Here is a 25884-nt window from a genome sequence, read left to right as displayed (position 1 = left end):
CAAGTTCCCATCCCTGGCCTCCCCTTAAACAAGTCACACTGCCTCAGGCACTACATCTCAGGAAACTGACCCAGAGATGTGTAGGGAGAAAGTCGGCTGCCTACAAGGCTGTCGTCAAAGGCAGCCTCCCTATGTGCCTTTCGACCACAGTCAGAAGCACCAACATACAGAGGTTCACATTCACTCCAACCGTTTGCCTTTGGGTTCGCTTAGCCCTCAGCTGGAGGGTCCACACAGCCAATTTGGTGTGTGTTTCAGTTAAGAATGAAATCTACCACATGCCCTCAACAACAGCCGCACAGCCATGAGCCACTGAGTATGTGCACTACATTGCACAGTAAAATAGAAAAGCCACTTAAGCCCTTTGAAATTTGGCTCAAGAAACAGAAAGATGACTTGCAGATGAGGACAGAGGGTGGATAAGATCGCTGTTGCTCAAAGACAGAACTTCATGAAGGAATTTGCCACTTATGGCCGGGTGACTGGCCTACTTCAGAACATTTGTGAAGCAGGTCTATGAGTCAGGGCTATGGGTCATTTTGTCACAAGTTCCTCACTCAGCAGCAGGATGGGAAGAGGAGAAAAAGCATTTCTTTGTCAACATTCACCATTTTGTTTTCACCACTGCAAATATTAAGTGCTCACATGACATACCACTTCCAGTAGGTTCCTGAGCCTATTCTGTGCTCTGAGGACAAGAAAGCAGGTGAGTTCTTTGTCCACAGTCATAGGAGGAGGCAGATAAATAGTACTGGGACCCTGTTTTAAGTTGGTTTCTCTTGGAAGAAGACCCGAGACAAGAATTTGAGGGCTGTGATACCAAGAAGTGCTGGTAGAGAAGTGGAAAGTAAAACGGGAAGAGAAGCTAATGTGAGGTGCACTGATGTAGTCAGGGGAGGTAAGGCCTATTGGACTTGTATGTATAAACCTGAAATGTGACCTACCCATGGGCAAGAAAGCTGGGATATTTACCCACTAACTCTCATCCATCATTGATTGAGGGCTGCTGACAAAGGGAATTGCCTCACTAGCACTACCAGGTTATCTGGGTGCAAGCTAGACACTTTCCTGCAATTAGAAGACAAAACCCTCAGTCTGAGAGTCACTGAGACTTCCAGGAAGAGAGTACAGTAGGAGAGAGCTAAGATATGGAACCTAATTCAAAAGCCTGTTTGTTAGATCCACCCCTCTTCAACTTTTTCACTGCAGTTAGCAGTATTAACAAATCAATGGGAAAAGTACAAATCAGCTCCTCACCAGGTCAGCAAAGGATAAAAATTCTAATCCCTTTCTGAGTTACTTCTATAAACAAGAATTCATTTAACAAGTTGTTTTTCACACAACAAAAGTAGCTGTGTTGTTGTTTCTGGTTATACAATCACACGTTTTTATTAAACTGCAAAGAACACACAATTCAAAGTAAAAAATAACAACAACAACAAAAAAACTCTAAAATAAATCATCTGTAATCACCCAATGAGATAACCACAACTGCCATTTTAATAACCATCCTATTATACAATTCTTTATGCATGCTTCATGCACACCTCCAAACATATAATTTGAAATAAATGGGATCATACATGGCAGTTTGTATTGTGCATACTTTTTTTTGGCTCATCTTCCCCTCATCTCCTTCCAACTGCATAGAACTGGCCCCCAGTGACTTCCATGTCCACGTTCCACTCATAAACATCATTCACCACATTGAACTCCCCAATGTTAGTCATCCCTATTGTCCATGTTCTCTATGTTAGTTTGCAGGCCACAGAATCAATCTGAAGAAATCTACACAACTGTATATAATGGGTCTCCTCACTGCACCCTCAGCACAACATAGCTGTGGCATTCAAGCATCATGCTCATTCACGCGTAAAGGGAAAGAGGAGGGACAGAGACAGACCTGGACTCATGCACTTACTTAAAACAGTCACAACATACCTTGCCAGGAAATTCCCAGGTAAAGTGGGACACTTAATGGCTACTTCACAAACTACTGTGAAGATTAAATAGGATAATAAAAACAGAAAAACCTGAAAATGGTAGCAGAGTAGGTAGATTTTCTTCACACCTCCTCCCTGAACCAAATTGGAAATAAAACTAAATTGGGGAACAATTACCCTAAACTACCAACTGAAAATTATCTGAAGAGGAGACTTTTAACAAAGAAGGAGGAGGAGAATGAAGAGGAGGAGGAGGAGGAGAGGGAGGAAGGAGGGGAAGGAGAAAGGAGGGGAAGGAGGGGGAGCAGGAGAAAAAAACTGAAGAACATAGCTTTAAAACATGGCAATATATAGGTACCTATCAATCATCACTTCAAATGTAAATGGCTTAAATGCTCCAATCAAAAGATATAAGGTAGCTCAATGGATAAGAAAACAAGACCCATGTATATGCTGTCTTCAAGAGCTCCACTTCAGAATGAAAGATACACATTGACTAAAAATAAAATGATGGAAAAGAATATTTCATGCAAATGAAAAGGACCGCTAAGGTAGCATTACTTATATCTGACCAAATAGACTTTAAAACATAGGCTATAATAAGAAACAAAGAAGGACATTATGTAATGATAAAGGAAGCAATCCAACAAGGAGATATAACTCTTGTAAACATTTATGCACCCAACATAGGAGCACCTAAATATATGATGGACATAAAGGATGACTGACACTAATATAGTCAGAGTAGGGGATTTTAACGTCCCATTGACATCGATGCATAGATATTCCAATCAGAAAATCAACAAGGAGACGGCAGCCTTCAATGACACACTAGATCAGATGGATTTCATTGATATCTCCAGAGCATTTCAACCCAAAGCTGCAAAATACATATTATTTTTAAGTGCACTTTAGATATTTTCTAGGATTGACTGCATGTTAGGACACAAAACAAGTCTCAATAAATTTAAGAACATTTAAATAAAGCATCTTCTCTAACCATAATAGAATGAAACTAGAAATCAATCACAAGAAAAAAACTAAAGAACACACAAAGACATGGAGGCTAAATAACACTCTACTAAACAATGAATGCATCAACAACAAGATCAAGGAAGAAATCTAAAGATAACTTAAACAGGGAGAAACCAAGATGGCGGCTTAGGTAAACACCTGAGTTTGCTGCCTCGAACAACCACTTCAAAAATACAACTAAAAGACGGAACGGACATCATCCAGAACCACAGGAAGGCTGGCTGAGTGGAAGTTCTCCAACTAGGAGGAAAGAGAAAAACATACCGAGACTCAGAGGAGGCGCAGTGCTGAAGTAAAATACTAAGGTGCAGAGTGCATGCGGAGCAGGCTGGTGGCTGAGGGCGTGGTTGTCATTTTCAATTGGGAGGGAGTCTCAGGCTCTGAGCTCCAGTTCCGGGCGAGTCTCTAGGGATCCAGACTCATACGGGAGAAGCGGGACTGTCTGGCATCGCTCAGAACCCTAGGGCAGCTTTCTCTCCGTGGAGCTTGCAGCAATTACTGGGACACTGAGAAGCAGAGCCTCTGAGGGCAAGACTGAGAGCAGCCATAATTGCTAACCCTGCCCTTTTGATCCCGTGGGACCCGCCCCGCCCAAGCCCTGCAGGGAGGCTTTTGCTGGATAGCCTCAGGCAAAGGCTAGATTAGCACCTCCCTAGAGATCCAGGAGCCAGGAAGCCCAGAGGTCAGAGTGGGACCATCCAGTTTGCAGCTCCATGGAACCATAAAAGACACACTCAGGGGGCAGACTCAGTGAGCACCAAAGCCCCATCGAAGCAAGTCTAGCCCCAGAGGGGTGTCTCCAGCATAGAAGTTCTCCCACTGCAGACACAGCTGATTCTCACAGCCAATTGGCCTGGAGGTCAGTTCCTCACAGTGATAACTACAACAATCAAGGCTTAACTACAACAGACTGCGCACAAAGCCCACAACGGGGTGCACCAAGAGTGTCTACCTCAGGTAATTGGGACACTTAGCACAGAAAGGCACTCTATCGACACAGCAAAGCATAAAAATGCCAAGACAAAGAAACAGGACACAAACAACAGAATTGGAGGAAAGCAAACTGTTGGATATAGAGTTCAAAACCACACTTTTAAGGTCTTTAAAGAACTGTCTAGAAGCCACCGATAAACTTAATAAGGCCCTCGAAAAGACTGGTGAGACCGCCGATAAATGTAGTGAGGTCCTCAAGAAATCTAATGAGACCCTTGATGTTGTGATAAAGAACCAACTAGAAATTAAGCATACACTGACTGAAATAAAGAATATTATACAGACTCCCAACAGCAGACCAGAGGATCGCAAGAATCAAGTCAAAGATTTGAAATACGAAGAAGCAAAAAACACCCAACTGGAAAAGCAAAATGAAAAAAGAATCCAAAAATACGAAGATAGTGTAAGGAGCCTCTGGGACAGCTTCAAGCGTACCAACATCCGAATTATAGGGGTGCCAGAAGATGAGAGAGACCAAGATATTGAAAACCTATTTGAAGAAATAATGACAGAAAACTTCCCCTACCTGGTAAAAGAAATAGACTTCCAAGTCCAGGAAGCGCAGAGAACTCCAAACAAAAGGAATCCAAAGAGGACCACACCAAGACACATCATAATTAAAATGCCAAGAGCAAAAGACAAAGAGAGAATCTTAAAAGCAGCAAGAGAAAGAAACTCAGTTACCTACAAGGGAATACCCATACGACTGTCAGCTGATTTCTCAACAGAAACTTTGCAGGCCAGAAGGGAGTGGCAAGAAATATTCAAAGTGATGAATATCAAGAACCTACAACCAAGACTACTTTATCCAGCAAAGCAATCATTCAGAAGTGAAGGCCAGATAAAGAGCTTCACAGATAAGAAAAAGCTAAAGGAGTTCATCACCACCAAACCAATATTATATGAAATCCTGAAAGGTATCCTTTAAGAAGAGGAAGAAGAAGAAAAAGGTAAAGATACAAATTATAAACAAAATACACATCTATCAACAAGTGAATCTAAAAATCAAGTGAATAAATAATCTGATGAACAGTATGAACTGGTGATTGTAATAGAATCAGGGACATAGAAAGGGAATGGACTGACTATTCTTGGGGGGGGGCGCGAGGAAAGGGGTGTGGGGGTGAGGGAAGAGATTGGACAATAATCGTGCACCTATGGATGAGGACAGTGGGTGGGGAGTGAGGGCGGAGGGTGGGGTGGGAACTGGGTACAGGGGAGTTACGGTGGGGAAAAAGAGTAACTAATGTAATAATCTGAACAATAAGGATTTAACTGAAAAAAAAATAAAAAAATAAAGATAACTTAAACAAATAAAAATGAGAACACAACAACCCAAAATCTATGCTACATGACGGCAAAGTAGTCTTAAAAGGGAAATTCATAGCATTACATACCTGTATCAAGAAACAAGAAAATTCTCAAATAAACACTCTAACTTTACACTTACAGGAACTAGAAAAAGAACAGCAAACAAAGCCTGAAGTGAGTAGGAGAAAAAAAATAATAAAGATCAGAGCAGAAATGAAGAAAATAGAGTCTAAAAAAACAATACAAAAGATCAATGAAACCAAGAGCTGGTTCTTTGAAAAAATAAACAAGACTGACAAACCTTTAATCAGACCCATTAAGAAAAAAAAGAGAGAGGACTCAAATAAAATAAGAAATGAAAGAGAAGTAATAACTCACAAAAAAGAAACACAAAGGATTGTAAGGAAATATTAAGAACAAATATATACCAACAAATTAGAAATCTGAATGAAATGGATAAATTCCTAGAATCATACAACCATCCAAAACTCAATCAGGAAGAATTAGAAAATCTGAATATAAAAATTACAAGCAATGAAACTGAAGCAGTAATTTAAAAAAAACTCCCTACAAACAGAAGTCCTGGACTGGATGCCTTTACAGGTGAACTTTACCAAACATTAAAAGGCAAACTGACACCTATCCTTCTCACACTATTCCCTAAAATTCAAGAGAAGGGAAGACTTCCAAAATCATTCTATAAGGCTAGCATTATCCTAATTCCAAAACCAGATAAAAGCACTAAAAAGAAAAAAAATTATAGGCCAATATCCCTGATGAACATAGATGCTACAATCCTCAACGAAATATTAGGAACCTGGATCCAGCAATAAATAGAAAGACCTTATACAATGCTCACATGTGATTTATCCTGGGGAGGCAAGGTTGGTACAATATCTGCATATCAATAAAGGTAATATGCCACATAAACAAAATGAAGGATAAAAACCACATGATCATATTAATAGATGCAGAAAAGGCATTGGATAAAATCCAGCACCCATTTGTGGTAAAACACACACACACACACACACACACACACACACACACACACCCACACACCCACAAACACAAAAAAACAAACAAACAACAACAACAAAAAAACAACTTTTAGCAAAGTGAGAATAGAGGAAACATACCTCAATATAATAAAAGCAATGTATGACAAACCCACAGCCAACATCATACTCAATGGGGAAAAAGCAAAGCCCAAAGTGAGTAGGAGAAAAAAATAATAAAGATCAGAGCAGAAATGAAGAAAATAGAGTCTAAAAAGTAATACAAAAGATCAATGAAACCAAGAACTGTGTTTCCCTTAAGAATGTGAACCAAACAGAGATATCTGTTTTCACTGCCCTTATTCAACATAGTACTGGAAGTCCACAGCAATCAGACAAGAAGAAGGAAAAAAGGGCATCCAAATAAGATTCCACCAAAAACACTACTAGAACTGTTAAATGAATTCAGTAAAGTAGCAGGATACAAAATAAATATCGAGAAATCAGTTGCATTTTTATACACTTACTAGAGGCCCGCTGGCCTGTTGGGGATCATGCCAAAACCAGCAGTCCAACACCTCCAAGGGATATAGTAGTGTGCAAAGCGGCAGGAGGCCAGGGAGGAGCCTGGGCCCAGGCCGGGCGCCCTGCTACTCCTGCTCATCCTAGCCTGCTTGCACCCCTGCAGCTGCACTCGCCAGCCTTGAGGCCAGCATCTGGCACCTGTCAGTCAGCTGAGCGGTGCTCCTGCTGTGGGAGCACACTGACTACCAGGGGGCAGCTCCTGCATTGAGCATCTGCCCCCTGGTGGTCAATGCGCATCATAGCGGCCAATCAAAGGGTCGACTGGTCACTTAGGGTTTTATATATATATAGATGAACTGGTGACTTCTGGCACTCTGCATTATCTACTTTCTTCATATTCCCTGTTTATTGGCTTCTGTAACAGTGAATTTTCCTGGTATCCCACTCCACCCTCTGGTCCCAATACCATCTTCATCCATGACTCAGTTTTCTCCTCTCATTATTTAACTGAAGCTGCCTCCTAAGTTCAGCGCCTGGCCTTCTGATCTGATTTTGCCACACTCTTTCCCTCAGCAATCTGAACTAAGCTCTTGGTTTCAACTATTATCTCAAAATAAATATATCTAAAGGCTCTAGCCCTAGCCAAGAGATACACCCCACGTTCAAATTTCTAGCCATTCATAAGAAAATTCCATGAGGAAATTTCATACCCTCCCACTTTCCAGTCACCTTCCATCCTATCTTCTCCAAACCTATCAGTGGAAGCCCTATGCTTTCCATCCATGATCTCAGCTTAAGATGGCAGCCTATTGACTCAACACTTTGCCTTCACTCCTGTGCATCTGCATGCAATGAGTGTTACTGAGCATCTACTACTTTGCAGGTCCTGGACAGACAGCAGTGAGTAAGGCACTCATGGCTCCTGACCTCACAGAGCTCGGTCTACCCAAGGACACAGATGTTTAACAATTACACAGGGAAGAATTTAATCCAATTGTGATAAGCTGCTATAATAGAAAAATACAGAATGTGGTCAGAGCATAGAAAAGGTCATTTAACACAACGGAAGTGGGGAGGGTGGTCAGGGGAAACTGCCTCCAAACAATAGTGTTTATGCCAAAAGGAAGACAGACACCCAGTCACAGAGCCTTTTTATCCCATCCTCACTGACATGTTCAGACCCACTTCTCTTCAACCAAGGCAAAGATCCTGCTGCCAGACTAATATTTCTAAAATACCTTGCTAACGACATTAGTGGCTCCCGCTGCTTCCAGGACCAAGCTGGGTGACCCTTAGCACAGCACTGAAGGCTCTGCCACAACCTGGTTCCACTACATGCATCAATCCTGTTCCCCAAAGTGTGCGTCCTCTGCCCTGCAGCCTGGACTCACCATTCTACGAATACTCCACACTAGAGTCTTGGCAGAGTGCGCGCGGCTAAATCAACAGTCTCAGCGAAACTGGCCACATTCTTGGGTATTAGGTTTGTTCTCACTCAAATTCAAGGAAACTGCCAAAGCCCTGAAAATATTATGCCCACTTCTCATTCTTTCACCAGACAGAGAATAAGTTCCATATTGACCACTAAATGGCAGGAGCTAAAAAACTGGGTGTGTGGTGGCCCCTGACCAAACAGGCTCTGTAAAGAATCATGCTGTGAATTTCCCTTAAAGTGTCAAAGGACCACATGAAACTCTCTCCTCCATTGCTTCACATGTTGCCACAAGGAGCACAGGCTATGCAAAAAGCAATAGTAAAATTTCTCTTTCCTTTTTGATTTCCCATAATATTTATTATTGGCATCACACATTTTATTCCTCAATATAATTAAGGGCTACTCTCTTTTATAGACATAAAACATTTCTGGAAAATTTTAAGCCACTGAATATATGTAAAATACGAAAAATTTTGTGCTCATTAAAGATTTCTGGCCACTTTGTTAATTTAAGAACATAAAAATGTGCTTCACTTAAAAGTATCATTTACGCAAGTAATAATTATAAATCTCTATTGAGTTTGCTTTGAAATGTTTTTAATTTTAGTTCAATGGCTCTACATGACTCTGATTTTTAATGAATCTACATCAATTAGTTTTGGGAAGCTGCTGGAAAGGGAGAAGGGGGAAAGAGAGAGAGGGAGAGAATGGAATCTTAAGAATAGAAGACAGAGACCAAAAGAATGGTTACCATAAAGGAGGGGTTAGAGGATGGATGACAAGGGTGGAGGGGAATATGCCCAATAACATTGTGATAAATTTTCACAGTGACAGATGATTACTAGAATTAGTTGGGTAAGCACATTATAAGATATAAAAATGTCAAATCACTATATTATACACTTGAGACTAAAGTAACTAATATAATATTGTATATTAACTAAACTTAAATAAAATTTTAAAAAGAATAGTAGAAACTATCAATATTGAAGTAAAACAAAAACTCATCTTTATTGATTTAGTGTACTTCCCTGTACTAAGATACAAAAGGTACTCATTTTCAAAATAGGGGTTTAGAGAGACAGAAGAAAAATATTAGTACAATTTTGGCATGTGGAGCTTTATCTAATCAGTCTCATTTTCAAAATTATCCTGATTAGTAATTTCTCCACTGACACCTCATTTTATTGTCTGAAAACAAAAAGTTTGTGCATATTAAAACAAGCTTCTTTTCCTTTTTAACATGGGATTTTATTTCCTGATTCAATGAGACCATTTCCAAACAAAAATTATATTCACTCACATGTTACTGAAAATGGAAAAATGGAGCCATATTGCAAGGACAATACGTGTAGCAGAATTCTGGTTCATATTCGTAGGCAAAAACATAATCTTGCCATCAATAGCTATGTGTGTAGCCCATATCAGCAATTTTATCTTTATTTCCCTTTTATATGTAACCTTGGATTCTATAGTGATCTGCAGCAACATGATTTAGAAAACATTCTCCATCTTAATAAAGTCACTTTTCTTTCTTCCATATTTTAAAAAAGAGAAAAATTCAGAGTATTGAAAACAATGTTTTATCTGTACTAACTGTGAGGAATATGTGGCAAAAAAAAAAAAAATCAGATGCCAATTTTGCTGGCCAGAGTCCCTTTAAAACACGTATGGAATTGTACAGTCACACTCAGAAGGCACCCTCTAGAACAGGTGGTTCTACAGGGAAGTAAGGTTTTCAGCTGCTACTTTCAAAAGAGATGTGCTTTTTATAGCTAACTCCAAAAAGACATTCCTCCCCTCCTGACAACTTTCACTACAGAGATTCAGTCTCAAAATTTTATTCCTCACTTTCTTGTTGAATCTTTGAAAGAGAGTATCCACGACATGAATCCATTTCACACATCTCATCCCTGTTTTAACTCACGTATGGATCTTGTAGAGGATATCCAATTTCGTGATAAACTCTGAAAACAATGTTGTGTATGTCTGAGGTCTCCTCAGGAAGGCAACACTTACTCATCGACCTCAAAATTAGAAGTCAACAAGAATAAGCACTCAAACAAATAACACACTAATTTCTTCCATCTCCTGAAAGAGGAAGCTTGTCCTAAACAACAAAAAAGGCCACTAACACTAACGCCTTGATATTGAAGTTTTCCATACTACTTCATCTCATATATATCTGATTAAATACTGTAAAAGTCTCATATTGAGACATTTGTTTTATATAATTTTTAGAAATTATCTGAATGAGTAAATTCCAAATTTTTAAAATTTAAATCATGATTTAAAAAAAAAATGTTTAACCCCAAAACTTTCCAGGAAAAAAAAATCTCTCATTTTTTCTGATTCATCATATCTCTACTCTCCTCAACATCACAACTTTAGGAGGTGGGAGTAAAGGTGAAGGGGTAAGTCAATTAAAAGGGGGAACTAAACCCTACACATCTCCATGGTAGCTAGCCCAATGCTGGGCATACAATATGCACTTGTAAAAAAGTGTAAACTTGAGCAAAATAAATATGACAGGGCAGGCACACAGGCAGTAGTCACTCATTTATTTAACAAACTAGAGGCCCAGTGCACAAATTTGTGCACCAGTGGGGTCCCTCGGTCTGGCCTGCGGGATCAGGCCAAAACCGGCTCTCCGACATCCCCCAAGGGGTCCCAGATTGCGAGAGGGCACAGGCCAGGCAGAGGGACCCCACTGGTGCACGACAAGGGCTGGGGAGGGACGTGGGAGGTTGTCAAGCCAGGGAAGGACTGTGGGAGGGCTCCAGGACAAGTCCAGCCCATTTCGCTCAGTCCCGATTGGCCAGACCTCAGCAGCAAGCTAACCTACTGGTCGGAGCATCTACTCCCTGGTGGTCAGTACACATCATAGCTACTGGTCGACCGGTCGACTGTCTGCCCCCTGGTGGTCAGTGCATGACACAGCAAGCAGTTGAGCAGCCTTAGCATATCATTAGCATATTACGCTTTGATTGGTTGAACGGTCAAATGGACAACCAGACAATTAGCATGTTAGGCTTTTATTATATAGGATTAGAGGCCCGGTGCACAAAAATTTGTGCACTCAGGGGGGAGAGGGGAGGCCCTCAGCCCGGCCTGTGCCCTCTTGCAGTCTGGGAACCCTCAGGGGATGACCACCTTCTGACTTATGCCTGCTCCTGGGTGGCAGAGGGCAGGCCCAATCCCTAGGAGCAGCCCCTGGTCGGGCTCAGAGCTGGGCTGATTGGGGTGTTGGGGCGCCGCCCCATCATGCACAGAGCATGGTGGATCGGGAGGTTGCGAGGCCATCCTCAGTCATGCTCAGGGTAGGGCCGATTGGGGGGTTGGGGCACTGCGCCCTGTCACACTCAAGGCAGGGTCGATGGGGAGGTTGCAGCGCCACCCCCTATCACGCACAGAGCAGGACCAATCAGGGGGTTGGGGCGCTTCCCCCTGTCACTCACAGAGCAGGGCCCATTGGGGGGGTTGGGGCTCCGTACCCTGTCATGCACAGAGCAGGGTCGATCAGGGGGTTGGGGAGCTCCCCCCTGTCACACACAGAGTAGGGCCCATCAGGGGGTTTGGGAGCTCCCCCCTGTCACGCACAGAGTAGGGCCGATCAGGGGGTTGAGGAGCTCCCCCCTGTCACTCACAGAGTAGGGCTAATAGGGGAGTTGGGGCACCGCCCCCTGTCACACACAGAGCAGGGAAGATCAGGGGGTTGGGGCGCCACACCCTGTCACACTCAGGGCAGGGCCGATGGGCAGGTTATGGCTCTACCCCGTCACACACAGAGCAGGGCCCGTGGGGGACGGTGGGGGAGCCGCCCTCTATCACCCACAGAGCAGGGCTGATCAGGGGGTTGGGGCGCCGCCACTGTCACACTCAGGGCAGGGCCGATGGGGAGGTTATGGCTCTACCCCGTCACACACAGAGCAGGGCCCATGGGGGGGTGGGGCTGGGGTTGGGGCACCGCACCCTGTCACACACAGAGCCACAGGGCGATCAGGGGGTTGGGGAGCGTCCCCCTATCAGGCACAGAGCAGGGCTGATCAGGGGGTTGGGGCGCCTTTCCCTGTCCCAAACAGAGCAGGGTGGATAGGGAGGTTGTGGCCCCGCCCCCTGTCACACAGAGAGCCGCAGGGTGATCAGGGGGTTTGGGCGCTGCCCCCGTCATGCTGATCCCGGTGCCAGGAGGCCTCGCGGCTCCGCTGATCCCGGTGCTGGGAGGCATATTACCCTTTTACTATATAGGATAGAGGCCCTGTGCATGGGTGGGGGCTGGCTGGTTTGCCCTGAAGGGTGTCCTGGATCAGGGTGGGGGTACCCACTGGGGTGCCTGGTCAGCCTGGGTGAGGGGATGATGGCTGTTTGCAGCTGGTCACACACCCTTCAGGGTGGGGTCCCCTCCGGGGTGCCTGGCCAGTCTGGGTGAGGGGCTGAGGGCTGTTTTCAGGCTGGGGGTGACTGAAGCTCCCAACTGCTCCTTTTTTTTTTTTTTCTTTCTATTCTGGGCCAGCTTTAGCTCTGAGGCTTGGCTCCAGCTCTTTGGCCTCGGCTGCTGAAAGCAGATATCTGGTTTGTTTGGGTTCTATAATTGAAACACTGTTTAAACTCCGGCTCTGAGATCCCGGCTGGCTGAAAGCAGGTTTCTGGGGTTTTGTTTAACTTCTATATTTGTAACAATGTTTCAAACTGCCAGCTCAGAGGCCGGCAGCGGCAGGCGGGGAACGTTGGAGTCCTCCATCACTGAAGCAAGCAAGACTCATGTTCACTTCAAGCTGCCTGGCTGCCGGCCGCCATCTTGGCTGGCAGTCAATTTGCATATTGCCCTGATTAGCCAATGGGAAGGGTAGTGGAGGTACGGCTAATTACCATGTTTCTCTTTTATTAGATAGGATGTTTACCCTGTGCCTACTTTAGCCTAAGCACTATGCCAGGCATTAGGGATATTAGATGGACACAGTCTTAGTTTTCAGGTAAAATCAAATCAGAAAATGGAGGCAGACATTAAACAGTTGTGATAGTAATGTTACTGAGATGTCAAATACAAAAGGACCCCTACCTTAGTCTGGGAATAAGGAAGTCAAGGAAGGCTTCCCTGAGGGGCATGTGGGCTGAGCCTTCAAAGAGGGGAGGATTGTTCTGGGCATGTGCAAAGTCACTCAGGCTAGAGCGCAATGGAGTACGGGTGCTGAGAGGGGAAGACGACTTTATTTTATTCCAATGAAATGCAAAGCTTTTGGAAGGTGCTAAGTAGGGGAACTGCCTGATCAGATTTAAATTTCCAAACCATCATTCTAACCACTATTTGAAGAATGATTAGGAGAAAGCACAGTGGAGCTCCTGACCCAGATGCCACTACCCAGCTCCCAGCCTCAGTTCTCTTCACTTTTTTAGCCATATCATGAGCTTTGCTGGATCCTCCATAACATTTAATTTGTGGCACCTGGTTATATACCACCTGATCACATACTAATCGTCTCCTATTTATCTTTTTCTCTCTTTTTTTCAATTGCAGTTGGCATTCAGTATTATTTTATGTTCATTTCAGGTGTACAGCATAGTGGTGAGACATTAATATAATTTACGAAGGGATTTTTTATCCTCATAACTTTAATTCTTTACTCTCTCTAGTCTTATGTTCTGGATCCTTTTGTATATCAACAAGTATTCAATGAATACTTCCTCAGTAGATTTAAGGCTGGGCTGGCAAGGGTCTTCTAAAATGTGGAGCAAAGAACTGGCAGGACTCCCTTGTGGTTTGTGTTTTCCCAGTAGACATGTAGGAATCTTCTGGGCACAGGGAGGGTTGCACCAAGCCTATATTTTTAGAGTAACCAGTGATGGCCCAGTACAAAATGATACATGTAGGAGGACCAAGGATTGAGGCTGCCATCACTTTTGTTCTGGAAACAAAATCAGCTATGGTCACTTCCCATCAATCACCTCCAACTAGCTTTCTCCACACAAAAACTGAATCCATGGCCTGTGCTTCACATACATAAGCTGTCCTCTTTCCCTAGTCCTACTCTAAAGACTCAATTGTGAAGTTCATATATTTCTCAATAGCTAGAGGTTGCAGGGCACACCTATAGGCTTATTTATCGCCTAAGTTTGGAAGAACAGGGGTCCTCAAACTACGACCCGCGGGCCACATGCAAATACAAATATTGTATTTGTTCCCTTTTTTTTTTTAACTTCAAAATAAGATATGTGCAGTGTGCATAAGATTGTTCATAGTTTTTTTTTTAAACTATAGTCCGGCCCTCCAACGGTCTGAGGGACAGTGAACTGGCCCCCTGTTTAAAAAGTTTGAGGACCCCTGAATTAGAATGTTGCTGCAGTCAGAATGTTTCCCTGATTTTTGTTAAAGAGATAAAGTAATAGAGAACAAAGAGAATAAGAACCAGAGAAAGCTTACTTTAAGGGTCAATAGTGTGCCAAGTTCATACCTTTGCAGCCAGCCGACACTCCATCACCCTGATGTTGAAATGGGAAGTTGCTGCCTTATTCATTTCCACACAACTGTTGGCAATCACAAACACTGCTCCACTGGGGAGTTTCACATCAGTTGCCCTCAGAGGGCTAAATTCTATCAACTTGGCCTATTGGAAGAAAATTTCAGAAAATGTTTAACCATTTATGCACTTATTTATCTTAGTAAATTTTTTCCTAAAAATGCATTTACCATTCAAGTATTATTTGTTGACTTCCAGTTACTGTACTAGGCATAGAAGATACAACAGTGAATAAGATAGACACTGTCCCTGCCCTCATAGAGCTTCCAACCTAGTGGGAAAGGCAGTCAAGTAGACAAGTACATTTCCAGGTTGTGTTACAATGGTTGTAAAGGGCAGGGTGCTATACAGACACATACTTAAAACACCTGATCAGATATAGCCTAGAGCGGGCTCACTTGAAAAAAGGGAAATCTAAACTGAGTCTTAGAGGATGAGCAAGAGTAGGACAGGCAGAGGGTGTCTTTACCCAAATAGGATGTCAAGGTGAGGGAAAAGCATAAGCAAGCTCAGAGGTGGGAAAACACCATGAGATGTTCTTAGAGCTTTGGAAACTGAAAATTAGCTGAAGCTTAGAGTTTGAAGGGGGAGGAATGGTGAAAGGGTAGATACGAGGGGTAAAGCAGGAGTCAGATTGTAAAGTGCTTTGCAAGCCCAAAGAATTGGGACTTTGTTCAGATCTACATCTAACTTACATTAACATCAGGACTCGTGCCATCATGTCTGCTTGTCAGATCTCATCCAAAACACCCAGAGTATTTTCTTAGCATTAAACCAAATTTCCTCATGCCTCATGTCTTTGGCTTAGGGGAATAAGCAACAAATATTCTTAATAAGAAAAAATCCAGGTATTCTGGGAAAATAGCCAAGCCTGTAGAAATCTGATGAAAAACTAAGAAAATATTTTAAAGAAATGTCTGCTTCAAATGGATAAAGGACTTAAACATAAGACGGGAAACCAAAAAAATACTAGAGGAATCCATAGGCAGCAAAATCTCAGACATATGCCGAAACAATTTCTTCACTGATACAGCTCCTAGGGCAATGGAAACTAAAGAGAAAAATAAACAAATGGGACTACATCAAAATAAAAAGCTTTTGCACAACAAAAGAAACCATCACCAAAACAACAAGAAAGCCCACTGCATGGGAGAACTTATTTGCCAAAGTTATCACCAATAAGGATTTAATCTCCAACATCAGGGAACTCTTACAACTTAACAAAAGGAAGATAAACAACCCAACCAAAAAATGGGCAAGGGACCTAAATAGATACTTTTCAAAAGAAGATGTAAGGAAGGCCAAGAGACATATGAAAACATGCTCAAAGTCACTAATCATCCGAGAGATACAAATCAAAACAACAATGAGGTACCATCTAACACCTGTCAGAATGGCTATCATAAACAAATCAACAAATGACAAATGCTGGCGAGGATGTGGAGAAAAAGGACCCCTTGTGCACTGCTGGTGGGAATGCAGACTGGGGCAGCCACTGTGGAGAATAGTATGGAGTTTCTTCAAAATACTAAAAATGGAACTCCCATTTGACCCAGTGATCCCACTTCTAGGAATATATCCCAAGAAACTAGAAACACCAATCAGAAAGGATATATGCACCCCTCTATGTTCATAGCAGCACAATTCACCAATAGCTAAGATTTGGAAACAGCCTAAGTGCCCATCAGCAGATGAGTGGATTAAAAAACTGTGGTACATCTACACAATGGAATACTACGCTGCGGTAAAAAAGAAGGAATTCTTGCCATTTGCAACAGCATGGATGGAACTGGAGAGCATTATGGTAAGCGAAATAAGCCAGTCATAGAAAGATAAATATCACATGCTCTCACTCATCTGTGGAATATAATGAATAACATAAACTGATGAACAAAAACAGATCCAGAGACAGAGAAGCATTGATCAGACCGTCAAACATCAGAAGGAGGGAAAGGGTAAGGGGGAGAGATCAACCAAAGGACTTGTATGCATGCATATAAGCCTAACTAATGGACACAGACAACAGGGGGATGAGGGCATGAGTAGGGGGGAGGGGGATTGGGGGACAATGGGGTGATAAGGACACATATGTAATAACTTAATCAATAAATAAAATAAAATAAAAAGAAACTAAAAAAAAATGACTGCTTCTACTTTGGAAATGGGCACTTTATGACCAACAACCCAAAACTTGTGCTCTGTCTAAGGAGTTGATAGCCAGGGGGAAGTGGTATCTAGCTAAGGAATTCATTCCTGGCTTACTGTCAACATTCTTTTCCTCACCGCTGAAACCCCAAAAATGTTGACAGAGAAAAATGATACCAAAGAGTAAATTGTTTAAAGAGGGGTTGTGAATATATGTGGTAAGAAAACTAACATTTGGGTTTAAAACCAACAAGAGATTAGGAAATGCCATGAGATGAAGTGATTTAGGACGAGAGAGGGAAAAGAGGTCTCAACAACTAGGGAATTGAGAAATCATCCTAACAATGAATTAGGAGGAAGAAAAAAAAACACCTAGACACAAGAGAAAAACAGACTTGAGGGATGAGCCTGGAAGCTTAAGGGAAAGGTGATCAACATGAAACAGAATAGGTGAACTGGTGGTAGCCTTGAATTACAAAGGAGAGGAGAAAACCATGCTACAATAGAGTCTAATAGAATAGACTGCCCAAAATTGAGCATGCTAGGGATCTCATAACCTTCCTCTCTGTGTGAGCTTTCCCTAGCTGATATTTCCAAAAAGCTCAATGCCACCTACAGTTCCTTCTTCTGCAAGAAATGATATGGACTGGTCCATCCCTCCTCCTTCGGTGCCAATATACCGCTCACTCTTGGCACAGATTTCCGCAAGTTCCACCTGGAAAAATAAAAATTGATTTTCATCATGAGTACAATCATAATCTATTTCTCACTCATTGCTTTTGTAAAAATTGTAATGTATTTCCAAGAGACAGGAATGGAGAGGGGGAGAGAGAAACATCAATGAGAAACACTGATCGGCTGCCTTCTGCAGAGCCCCTACTGGGGATTGAGCCCACAACCCCAGGTATGTGCCCTGACCAGGAATCAAACCGGCAACCTCTCAGTGCATGTGACTATGTTCCATCAACTGAGCCACAACAGCCAGGGCATAGCATTCATTTCTTATTATAGACATGACAGATAGGTTTGAATTCCAATGCCAACTGTGAGCAATTGGTAGTTGCCTGGAGCACTGTGTGCCTGGTATGGGATGGAGATAGTGACTGTGCATGCCGTGTATTTACTACCCTTAAAAGACTCCACAGGGCAAGCACTTTCTCCCATCTTTCTATTTGTTCCATCCCTCTCTAGACTGGTAACATCAAAAATCTCCTATGTGGACTGATTCATTTCTGCCTCAGTGCCCTTTGTCTCCCTACAATGAACTATTCCACAGTCTCCCCACAGCCAAAGTGGGGTCATCTGACTATTTCCCAATCTAAATTAATTCTGTCTCTGTGGCGTTTCCATTAAATATAAGAATCAGAATTAATGTCATTTCACTAAACACATCTTCAACCAAGATGAAGAGGCCCAAAATATGAACACATTTCTAGTATATCAAAATATCTGTTTAAGAATCTTCAGTAGCGGAGAAACTAAGATGGCAGCATAGATAAACACCGGGAAATTGCCACCTCCCTCAACAATTGAAAAATACCACAAAGGACAGAGCAGACATCATCCAGAACAACAGGAAGGCTGGCTGAGTGTAAATTCTACAACTAGAAGGAAAGAAAAGCACACTGAGAGCCAGAGGAGCTGCGGAGGTGAAGTGCAGAGGTACGGCGGCTCGCGCACGCGCGGAAAGGGGGTGGCACCTGAGGACGCGGCTTTTTTTTGAATCACAAGCTCCCGACTGCTCTGAACTCCGGTTCCAGGAAGTCTCTGGGACCCAGGACTCATACGGGGAGAAGCTGGACTGTCGGGCAGCGGGCGAACTTGAGTGCGGCTTTCCCTCAGAGGTGCTTGCAGCAATTATCGGGTCACTGAGACGCGCGACTCCTTAGGAGAATCAGCCATAGCTGCTTGCTCCGCCCTTTGATTCCCTGAGACCCCACCCCACCCAGGCTGCGGCAGAGGCTTTTGCATGTGAATGTACCTAACTGCAGCCGAGCCAGGCAGACCCAGAACTTCCAAGAGAAGGCCCAAGGCCCCGCAGCGGCTTGCATTGCTTCACAGCTGAGCCTCTTCGTGGCTCCTGCTGTGTGGCCTCAGGCAGAGGCTGAATTAGCACCTCCTTAGATCCAGGAGCCACTGTACCCAGTGGTCAGAGGGGGACCATCCAGATTGCAACTCCTCAGATCCATAAGGGACACACTCACGGAGCAGACTCAGTGAGCACCAAAGCCTCACTGAAGCAAGTCTTGCCCCAGAAGGGTGTCTTCAGCACAGAAGTTCTCCCACTTCAGACACAGCTGATTCTCACAGCCAATTGGCCTGGAGGTCAATTCCTCCCAGTGATCCTACAACAACCAAGGCACCAAGAGTGCACCAAGAGTGTCCACCTCAGGTAACTGGGAAGGCTGAGCCACTGGGCCCTACAGGACACCTGGCACACAGGGCCACTCTATCAACACAGGGAAACAGCCAAAATGCGGAGACAAAGAAACAGGTCACAAAAGGCAGAAATGGAGGAAAGCAAACGACTGGATATAGAGTTCAAAGCCACGTTTATAAGGTTTTTCAAGAATTTTATGGAAACCGCCGATAAATTTAATGAATCCCTCAATAAGTATAGTGAGACCATGGAGGACATGAAAAAGGACCAACTAGAAATTAAGCATACACTGACTGAAATAAAGAATAATTTACAGAGATCCAACAGCAGACAAGAGGATCCCAAGAATCAAGTCAAAGATTTGAAATACAAAGAAACAAAAAATACCCAACTGAAAAAGAAAAAAGAAAAGAGATTCCAAAAATATGAAGATAGTGTAAGGAACCTCTGGGACAACTTCAAGCGTACCAACATCAGAATTATAGGGGTACCAGAAAGAGAGAGAGGGCAAGATATTGAAAACCTTTTTGAAGAAATAATGACAGAAAACTTCCCCTACCTGGTGAAAGAAATGGACTTACAAGTCCAGGAAGTGCAGAGAACCCCAAACAAAAGGAATTCAAAGAGGACCACACCAAGACACATCATAATTAAAATGCCAAGAGCAAAAGATAAAGAGAGAATCTTAAAAGCAGCAAGAGAAAGACAGTCAGTTACCTACAAGGGAGTACCCATACGACTGTCAGCTGATTTCTCAACAGAAACCATGCAGGCCAGAAGAGAGTGGCAAGAAATATTCAAAGTGATGAATAGCAAGAACCTGCAACCAAGATTACTTTATCCAGCAAAGCTATCATTCAGAATAGAAGGTCAGATAAAGAGCTTCACGGATAAGAAAAAGCTAAAGGAGTTCATCACCACCAAACCAGCATTATATGAAATGCTGAAAGGTATTCTTTAAGAAGAGGAAGAAGAAAAAGGAACTCTTACCATTTGCCACAGCATGGATGGAACTGGAGAGCAGATAAATACCACAAGATCTCACTCATTTGTGGAATATAATGAACAACATAAACTGATGAACAAGGACTGATCCAGAGACGGAGAGGCATTGATTGGACTGTCGGGCCTTGGAGGGAAGGTAGGGGAGGGTAGGGGTAAGGGGGAAATATCAACCAAAGGACTTATATGCAAGCATATAGGCCTAACCAATGGACACGGACAACGGGGGGGGGGGTGAGGGCATGAGCGGGGGGTGGGGGGGTAGAGGGTAACGTGGGGACAAGGACACATATGTAATATCTTAATCAATAAAAAATATATTAAAAAAAAAAGAATCTTCAGTAGCTTCTTATTGATTAAGTTTAAACTCCTTAACCTGGCATTTCAAAGTCTTCCAAAAATATATAATCAATGTGTATACTAGTATATGTACCACTCTTTTCCAATTAGATTTGTCTCCTTGACCATTTCACACATTATGTCTTTCTCTCATATAAATCTTACTGCCATTCAATACCCAGCTTATTGGCTATCTACTATAGGCAAGTCACTGGGCTGGCACTCAAATCTGCCTCCAGGAGAGTGTCCCTCAAATATTGTTCCCACTGTAGCATCCCCTTTCTCTAAACTCCTACAATGCTTACAATGAGCATACCTATTTACTCACTCTACTATTTTATATTTATTCATTTTCTCTTTCTTCTAAGAATTGATTCAGGCCCTACTTCTCACCTGTTTTGCTGGAAGATCCTCCTAGAGTGGTCATTCTGAAACATTGCTATGATCATCTCTTGCCTGCTTGGTTGCCAATGCCTTCATGCTCAGCCTTCTCAGCATGGGACACAAGGTCTTCACTGACGTATCCCTTGCTCATTTCTCCAGCCCGTTCTCCCACCACTAAACCCATAAACCCTAAGTTCAGGCCATCAGGAATACTGAGCAAATGCTGTTCTTCATCATCCCCAGGCTCTCTCGTGTCTCAGTGACTTTTAAAATGTGATTTTCTGTCCTCCTCGCTCAGTATTCCTCTGTCCAGCATCCCCCACTAGTCATCAGGATCAACTCAAGCACCACCCAAATGCACACACACACACATACCACATAACCTCTCTCCTGCACCCTGTAAACCTTATTCTTGTTTATCAAACCAGCTTTAAGTATGGGTGTTCTTGTCTCTTGATCCACCAATCTATGAGCCCATGCAGTGCCCAGATCAGAACCCACTTAACATGACTGGATCAAATAGTGTTTATTATTGTTCTTTAATCATGTTAGGTTTCAATCACATCAGTTTGCCCCAAAACACTGTCAGTCCTGTAATAGACAAATAAAGAAGGTGTTTCTTTTGTATCCCCTACTTCACACAATGCTGACCACATAGTAATTCAGTATAAACATGCTGTTTTTGCTCTCTGAGAAAGCTGCCCAAACACCACCTGACGGATTCTGTGTTATATTCCTTGTTGGTCATGTGGATTCACTAACATTAACTCTGCCTCGTGAAACAAGGTAAATTTGGGATTTTGACATAATGGGCATTGCATGTGGCCAGCTGAATACAAAACCTCTCTATAACAGGCACATTAAAAATAAATTAATAATCAAAAGGTTAAAACACTTGGATTTTAAAATGTAAAGAAACAACTCCAGTGAAGAAGTTTGCACAGCATTCAATAAGGAATGACCAGACATGAGTTCCCACCTAAGGGTGACCCTGGACCAGTGTGAAAAGTCATCCCCACACAACCACAATGACAGCCACACTTACATATTCGTTATCCTTTTGTGAGCATTACATCCTTGAGGCTCCAAACAACACTCTGCTTATCCTCATTATACAGATGAGAACAATGGAACTTGGAAATATAACAGAAAATGGAGGAGCCAGCAATTGAGTCCCATCTGCCTGACTCCAAAGCCAGTATTCTTTTCACACTGAACTTCAATTACTTCTCCCCACAAATGAAGATAATAGCACCTTTATTTCCACTACCTCAAAGGAATTTAAAATGACAAATGAGGTCACCAAAATTTAAGTATTCTCCCTCTTAAGAGGAAAAAAAACTAAAGCATTAAGAAGTATTTATTCTCACTTTTTTAAAATTTTTGATGTATGGCAATAACTGAATACTTTAATAGAATTAGGAGGTTAATTTTTCAGACTATGTAGGAAGAATTCAGAGGGCCCCAAAGTCCCCAAAATCTCTGTCAAGTCCCCACCACCTGCAGGGCTATAGACATCCCTATGGCCTTACTACCTCTCATGGTAAATTCTAACAGACAGAGTTCATGATTGGACAGACAATACCCATGAGTCCTAAGTGTGAGGAAACAAAATGAAAATACAGAAGTTGGAAGAAGAACGATGACTTGTTTTCCAGTCCCCCCAGAATGCATGAGGAATTCAGCAGTAAATACAGAGAAAAGAAACCAATACCCAGTGCTTCCAAATCTTGGTTAAAGCCCAATTAGTTGTGTTACTTTAAATACATTTCTTAATTTTTTCATTCTTAATTTTTTCAAAAAAGTTTCCATTTCTTCATGTACTATCCTATAAAATAAAAGTCTAATATTCTGTGTCCAGTTGTCCAGTGGTCCATTCAACCAATCAAAGCATAATATGCTAATGATACACTAAGGCCGCTCAAACTCTCGCTATGATGTGCACTGACCACAAGGGGGCAGATAGTCGACCAGTCGCTTTGATGTGCACTGACCACAAGGGGGCAGATGTTCTGACCAGTAGGTTAGCTTGCTGCTGGTGTCCAGCCCATTGGGACTGAGCAAGATGGGCCGGACACTCCCTGGAGCCCTCCCACGGTCCCTCCCTGGCTGGCCAACCTCCTGTGTCTCTCCCTAGCCCCAATCGTGCACCGGTAGGGTCCCTCGGCCTGGCCTACACCCTCTTGCAATCCAGGACCCCTCAGGGGATGTCGGAGAGCTGCCCCTTGGTGGTCAGTGCACTCCCACAGGGGGAGCACCGTTCAGCCAAAAGCTGGGCTCATGGCTGGCAAGCGCAGCAGCAGTGATGGGAGCCTCCCTAAGCCAGCAATTGGACATCCCCTGAGGGCTCCTGGACTGCAAGAGGGTGCAGGCTGGGCTGAGGGATCCCCCCACCCCGAGTGCACAAATTTTGTGCACCAGGCCTCTAGTTAATAATAATAGTTTTAGTAAGATTTACTTAGCACTAACTATGAGTCAATTACTATTCTAATTGTCTTGCATGAATTATATACTTTGTATAATGATCTATAAGATAGGCACCACCTCATTTTACAGATGAGAAAACTGAGTGGGTTTATAAGCTGAGACTAGACTAGCAATTCCTAAAGCTCAAATTCAAACTCAAATTGTCTAACTCCAGAGCCCATATCCTTAATCATACTATATTACCTCCCATCCATAATATACAAAAAAAATACCCAATGAATTAAATAGAAATACTTCATAAATAATAAAGCACCATACAATTGTTAGTTTTATTATCTTTACACAATGAACAAGGAAATCACTGATTTGCACAAGTGAGAAGCTAATTCCCCAGCCAAATGTACAAACAGATATAATTATTCTTCAATACAGGACCATTTTTTAATTTTTTTTATTTTTGGAGGGGTCAAATTATTTTTTCTTTTTTAAAATAGTTTTTAATTTTTCAATTACAGTTGACATACAATGTTATATTAGTTTCAAGTATACAACATAGTGATTAGACATTTATGTAACTTATGAAGTAATCGTCCCCACAAGCAGGACCATTTTTTAAAGTGTTCAGGGAAAGAGAACTTAAAAGATTCTGATGCCCCTTGGAGAACGAATCCAACAATAGGAAGTAATGGACCCTGGGGCAATGAGAGTGTATGTTCCATTTAAGGCAGCGGTGCTCAACCTGTGAGTCGCAACCCCTTTGGGGGTCGAACGACCCTTTCACAGGGGTCGCCTAAGACCATCGGAAAACACATATATAATACATATTGTTTTTGTGATTTAATCACTATGCTTTAATTATGTTCAATTTGTAACAATGAAAATACATCCTGCATATCAGATAGTTACATTACGATTTATAACAGTAGCAAAATTACAGTTATGAAGTAGCAATAAAAATAATTTTATGGTGGGGGGTCACCACAACATGAGGAACTGTATTAAAGGGTCATGGCATTAGGAAGGTTGAGAACCACTGATTTAAGGCATTTCAGTCTCAATGGGGTAGGGTAGGTCCCTGCTGGCCAAACAAAACATCCTTGTATATAAACTTCAACTGTAGGCCCACAGGCTGGCTTCCCAAGTGGCCCTAGCCCTTCACCCCCATATTAAAAGCAGAAAGGTAAAATCCTAAATGCTTATGAGGTGGAAAGAAACTACAAACAAACGTGTGTGTTGTTTTTATCTCAAATTCTTGTATGCTTCTGAAAATAAGCAAACATCAGAGCGAGGCCCATAGCCTTAAATAGAGATGGCATGACCTGAACCCAGAGAACCATTAATGGAGGAAACTTAACAGCAGGGGGTACAAGTGGAAACAGAGAATGCCTGTCATTATGGGTAAGGTGAGGTAGACATGTGAGCCTGCCATGTCTTTGCTGTCTTTGGGGACACTGGAAATAGAGTTGTAATTAGGCAGAGCGATTTGCAGAGGCACTAAATCAACACTCCACAGAAAATTAAATTATGTAAAATATCAAAAGAGTTCACGAGAATAAGAAGGCGCTGTCAAAACACATTAACAGCCCAGCCAGTGTTGCTCAATGGTTGAGCATGGACCTGTGGACCGGAGGTCACAGTTGATTCACAATCAGGACACATGCCCCAGTAGGAGGCATGCAGGAGGCAGCTGATCAATGAGTCTCTCATCACTGATGTTTCTGTTTTTCTCTCTCTCTCTCTCTCTCTCTCTCTCTCTCTCTCTCTCTCTCTCTCTCTCTCTCTCTCTTCCTTCCTCTCTGAAATCCATAAAAACATGTTTTAAAAACAAAACACATTAACAGAAGTATGGACAGAAGCCTATTGAAAGTTAACTTCAAGGACAGACTGAATCAAATTCTAGGATCCAGTTCTATTTAACAGAGGATATCTTCTCTGAGAATCACCCAGTTTTCCTATCTTAACACACACACACACACACACACACACACACACACACACAACCTAAAAACCCTCAAGCAAGAACAGCAAAGCTCTAACCAAGAAGGGAATCTCTCCCTTTCCCACACATGTATTTTCTTCTGCTCTTATACCTGAATGCTCCAGAAACCTCAAAACTACTCACTTGTGACATTTAGCTCTCTCCCTTCCCGCAAATTACTAACGTAGAAGGATCATTAGGAAAGATAATTTGACTGCATGAGAAACTCTTCCAAAATTTGTAGCCAATAAACTCATTTCTATTTTGACTTCTGCCCTCTGGACAGTTAGGAGAAACCTGGCATTATTCATAAACCTTCTTTTAAAGCTCCTGAAGACAGCTAATGAGGCTAATTTGGTCCTTTGTGTGGTTCTTCTCTTGAAGCAGCCTGGGGAAGAACCAAAAGTCAAGTGGGCTCCAGAATTAAACAGCTTACCCATCTGCTGGCCAGTGGGGCTCTAGTAAGAGGAAAAT

General features: G+C 42.6%; 1 protein-coding gene across 5 annotated transcripts in view; it reads right to left on the bottom strand.

The window, feature by feature from the left end:
- GALK2 (galactokinase 2) overlaps positions 1-25884 on the bottom strand; it is a 154293-nt gene that overhangs the window by 33149 nt on the left and 95260 nt on the right. For all 5 annotated transcript variants that reach the window (XM_036300893.1, XM_036300899.1, XM_036300884.1 and 2 more), the window contains 2 exons: positions 17517-17615; positions 14690-14842 (listed from right to left, as the gene is read on the bottom strand). In XM_036300893.1, coding sequence (XP_036156786.1) covers positions 14690-14842; positions 17517-17615 — 252 coding nt within the window. The remainder of the gene's footprint in view (positions 1-14689; positions 14843-17516; positions 17616-25884) is intronic.

Source organism: Myotis myotis, unplaced genomic scaffold, assembly GCF_014108235.1.
Source record: "Myotis myotis isolate mMyoMyo1 unplaced genomic scaffold, mMyoMyo1.p scaffold_m19_p_1, whole genome shotgun sequence".
NCBI classification, from domain to species: Eukaryota; Metazoa; Chordata; class Mammalia; order Chiroptera; family Vespertilionidae; genus Myotis; species Myotis myotis.
Note: the sequence above shows the minus strand (reverse complement) of the source record. Positions and strands in the feature narration are given on the sequence as shown.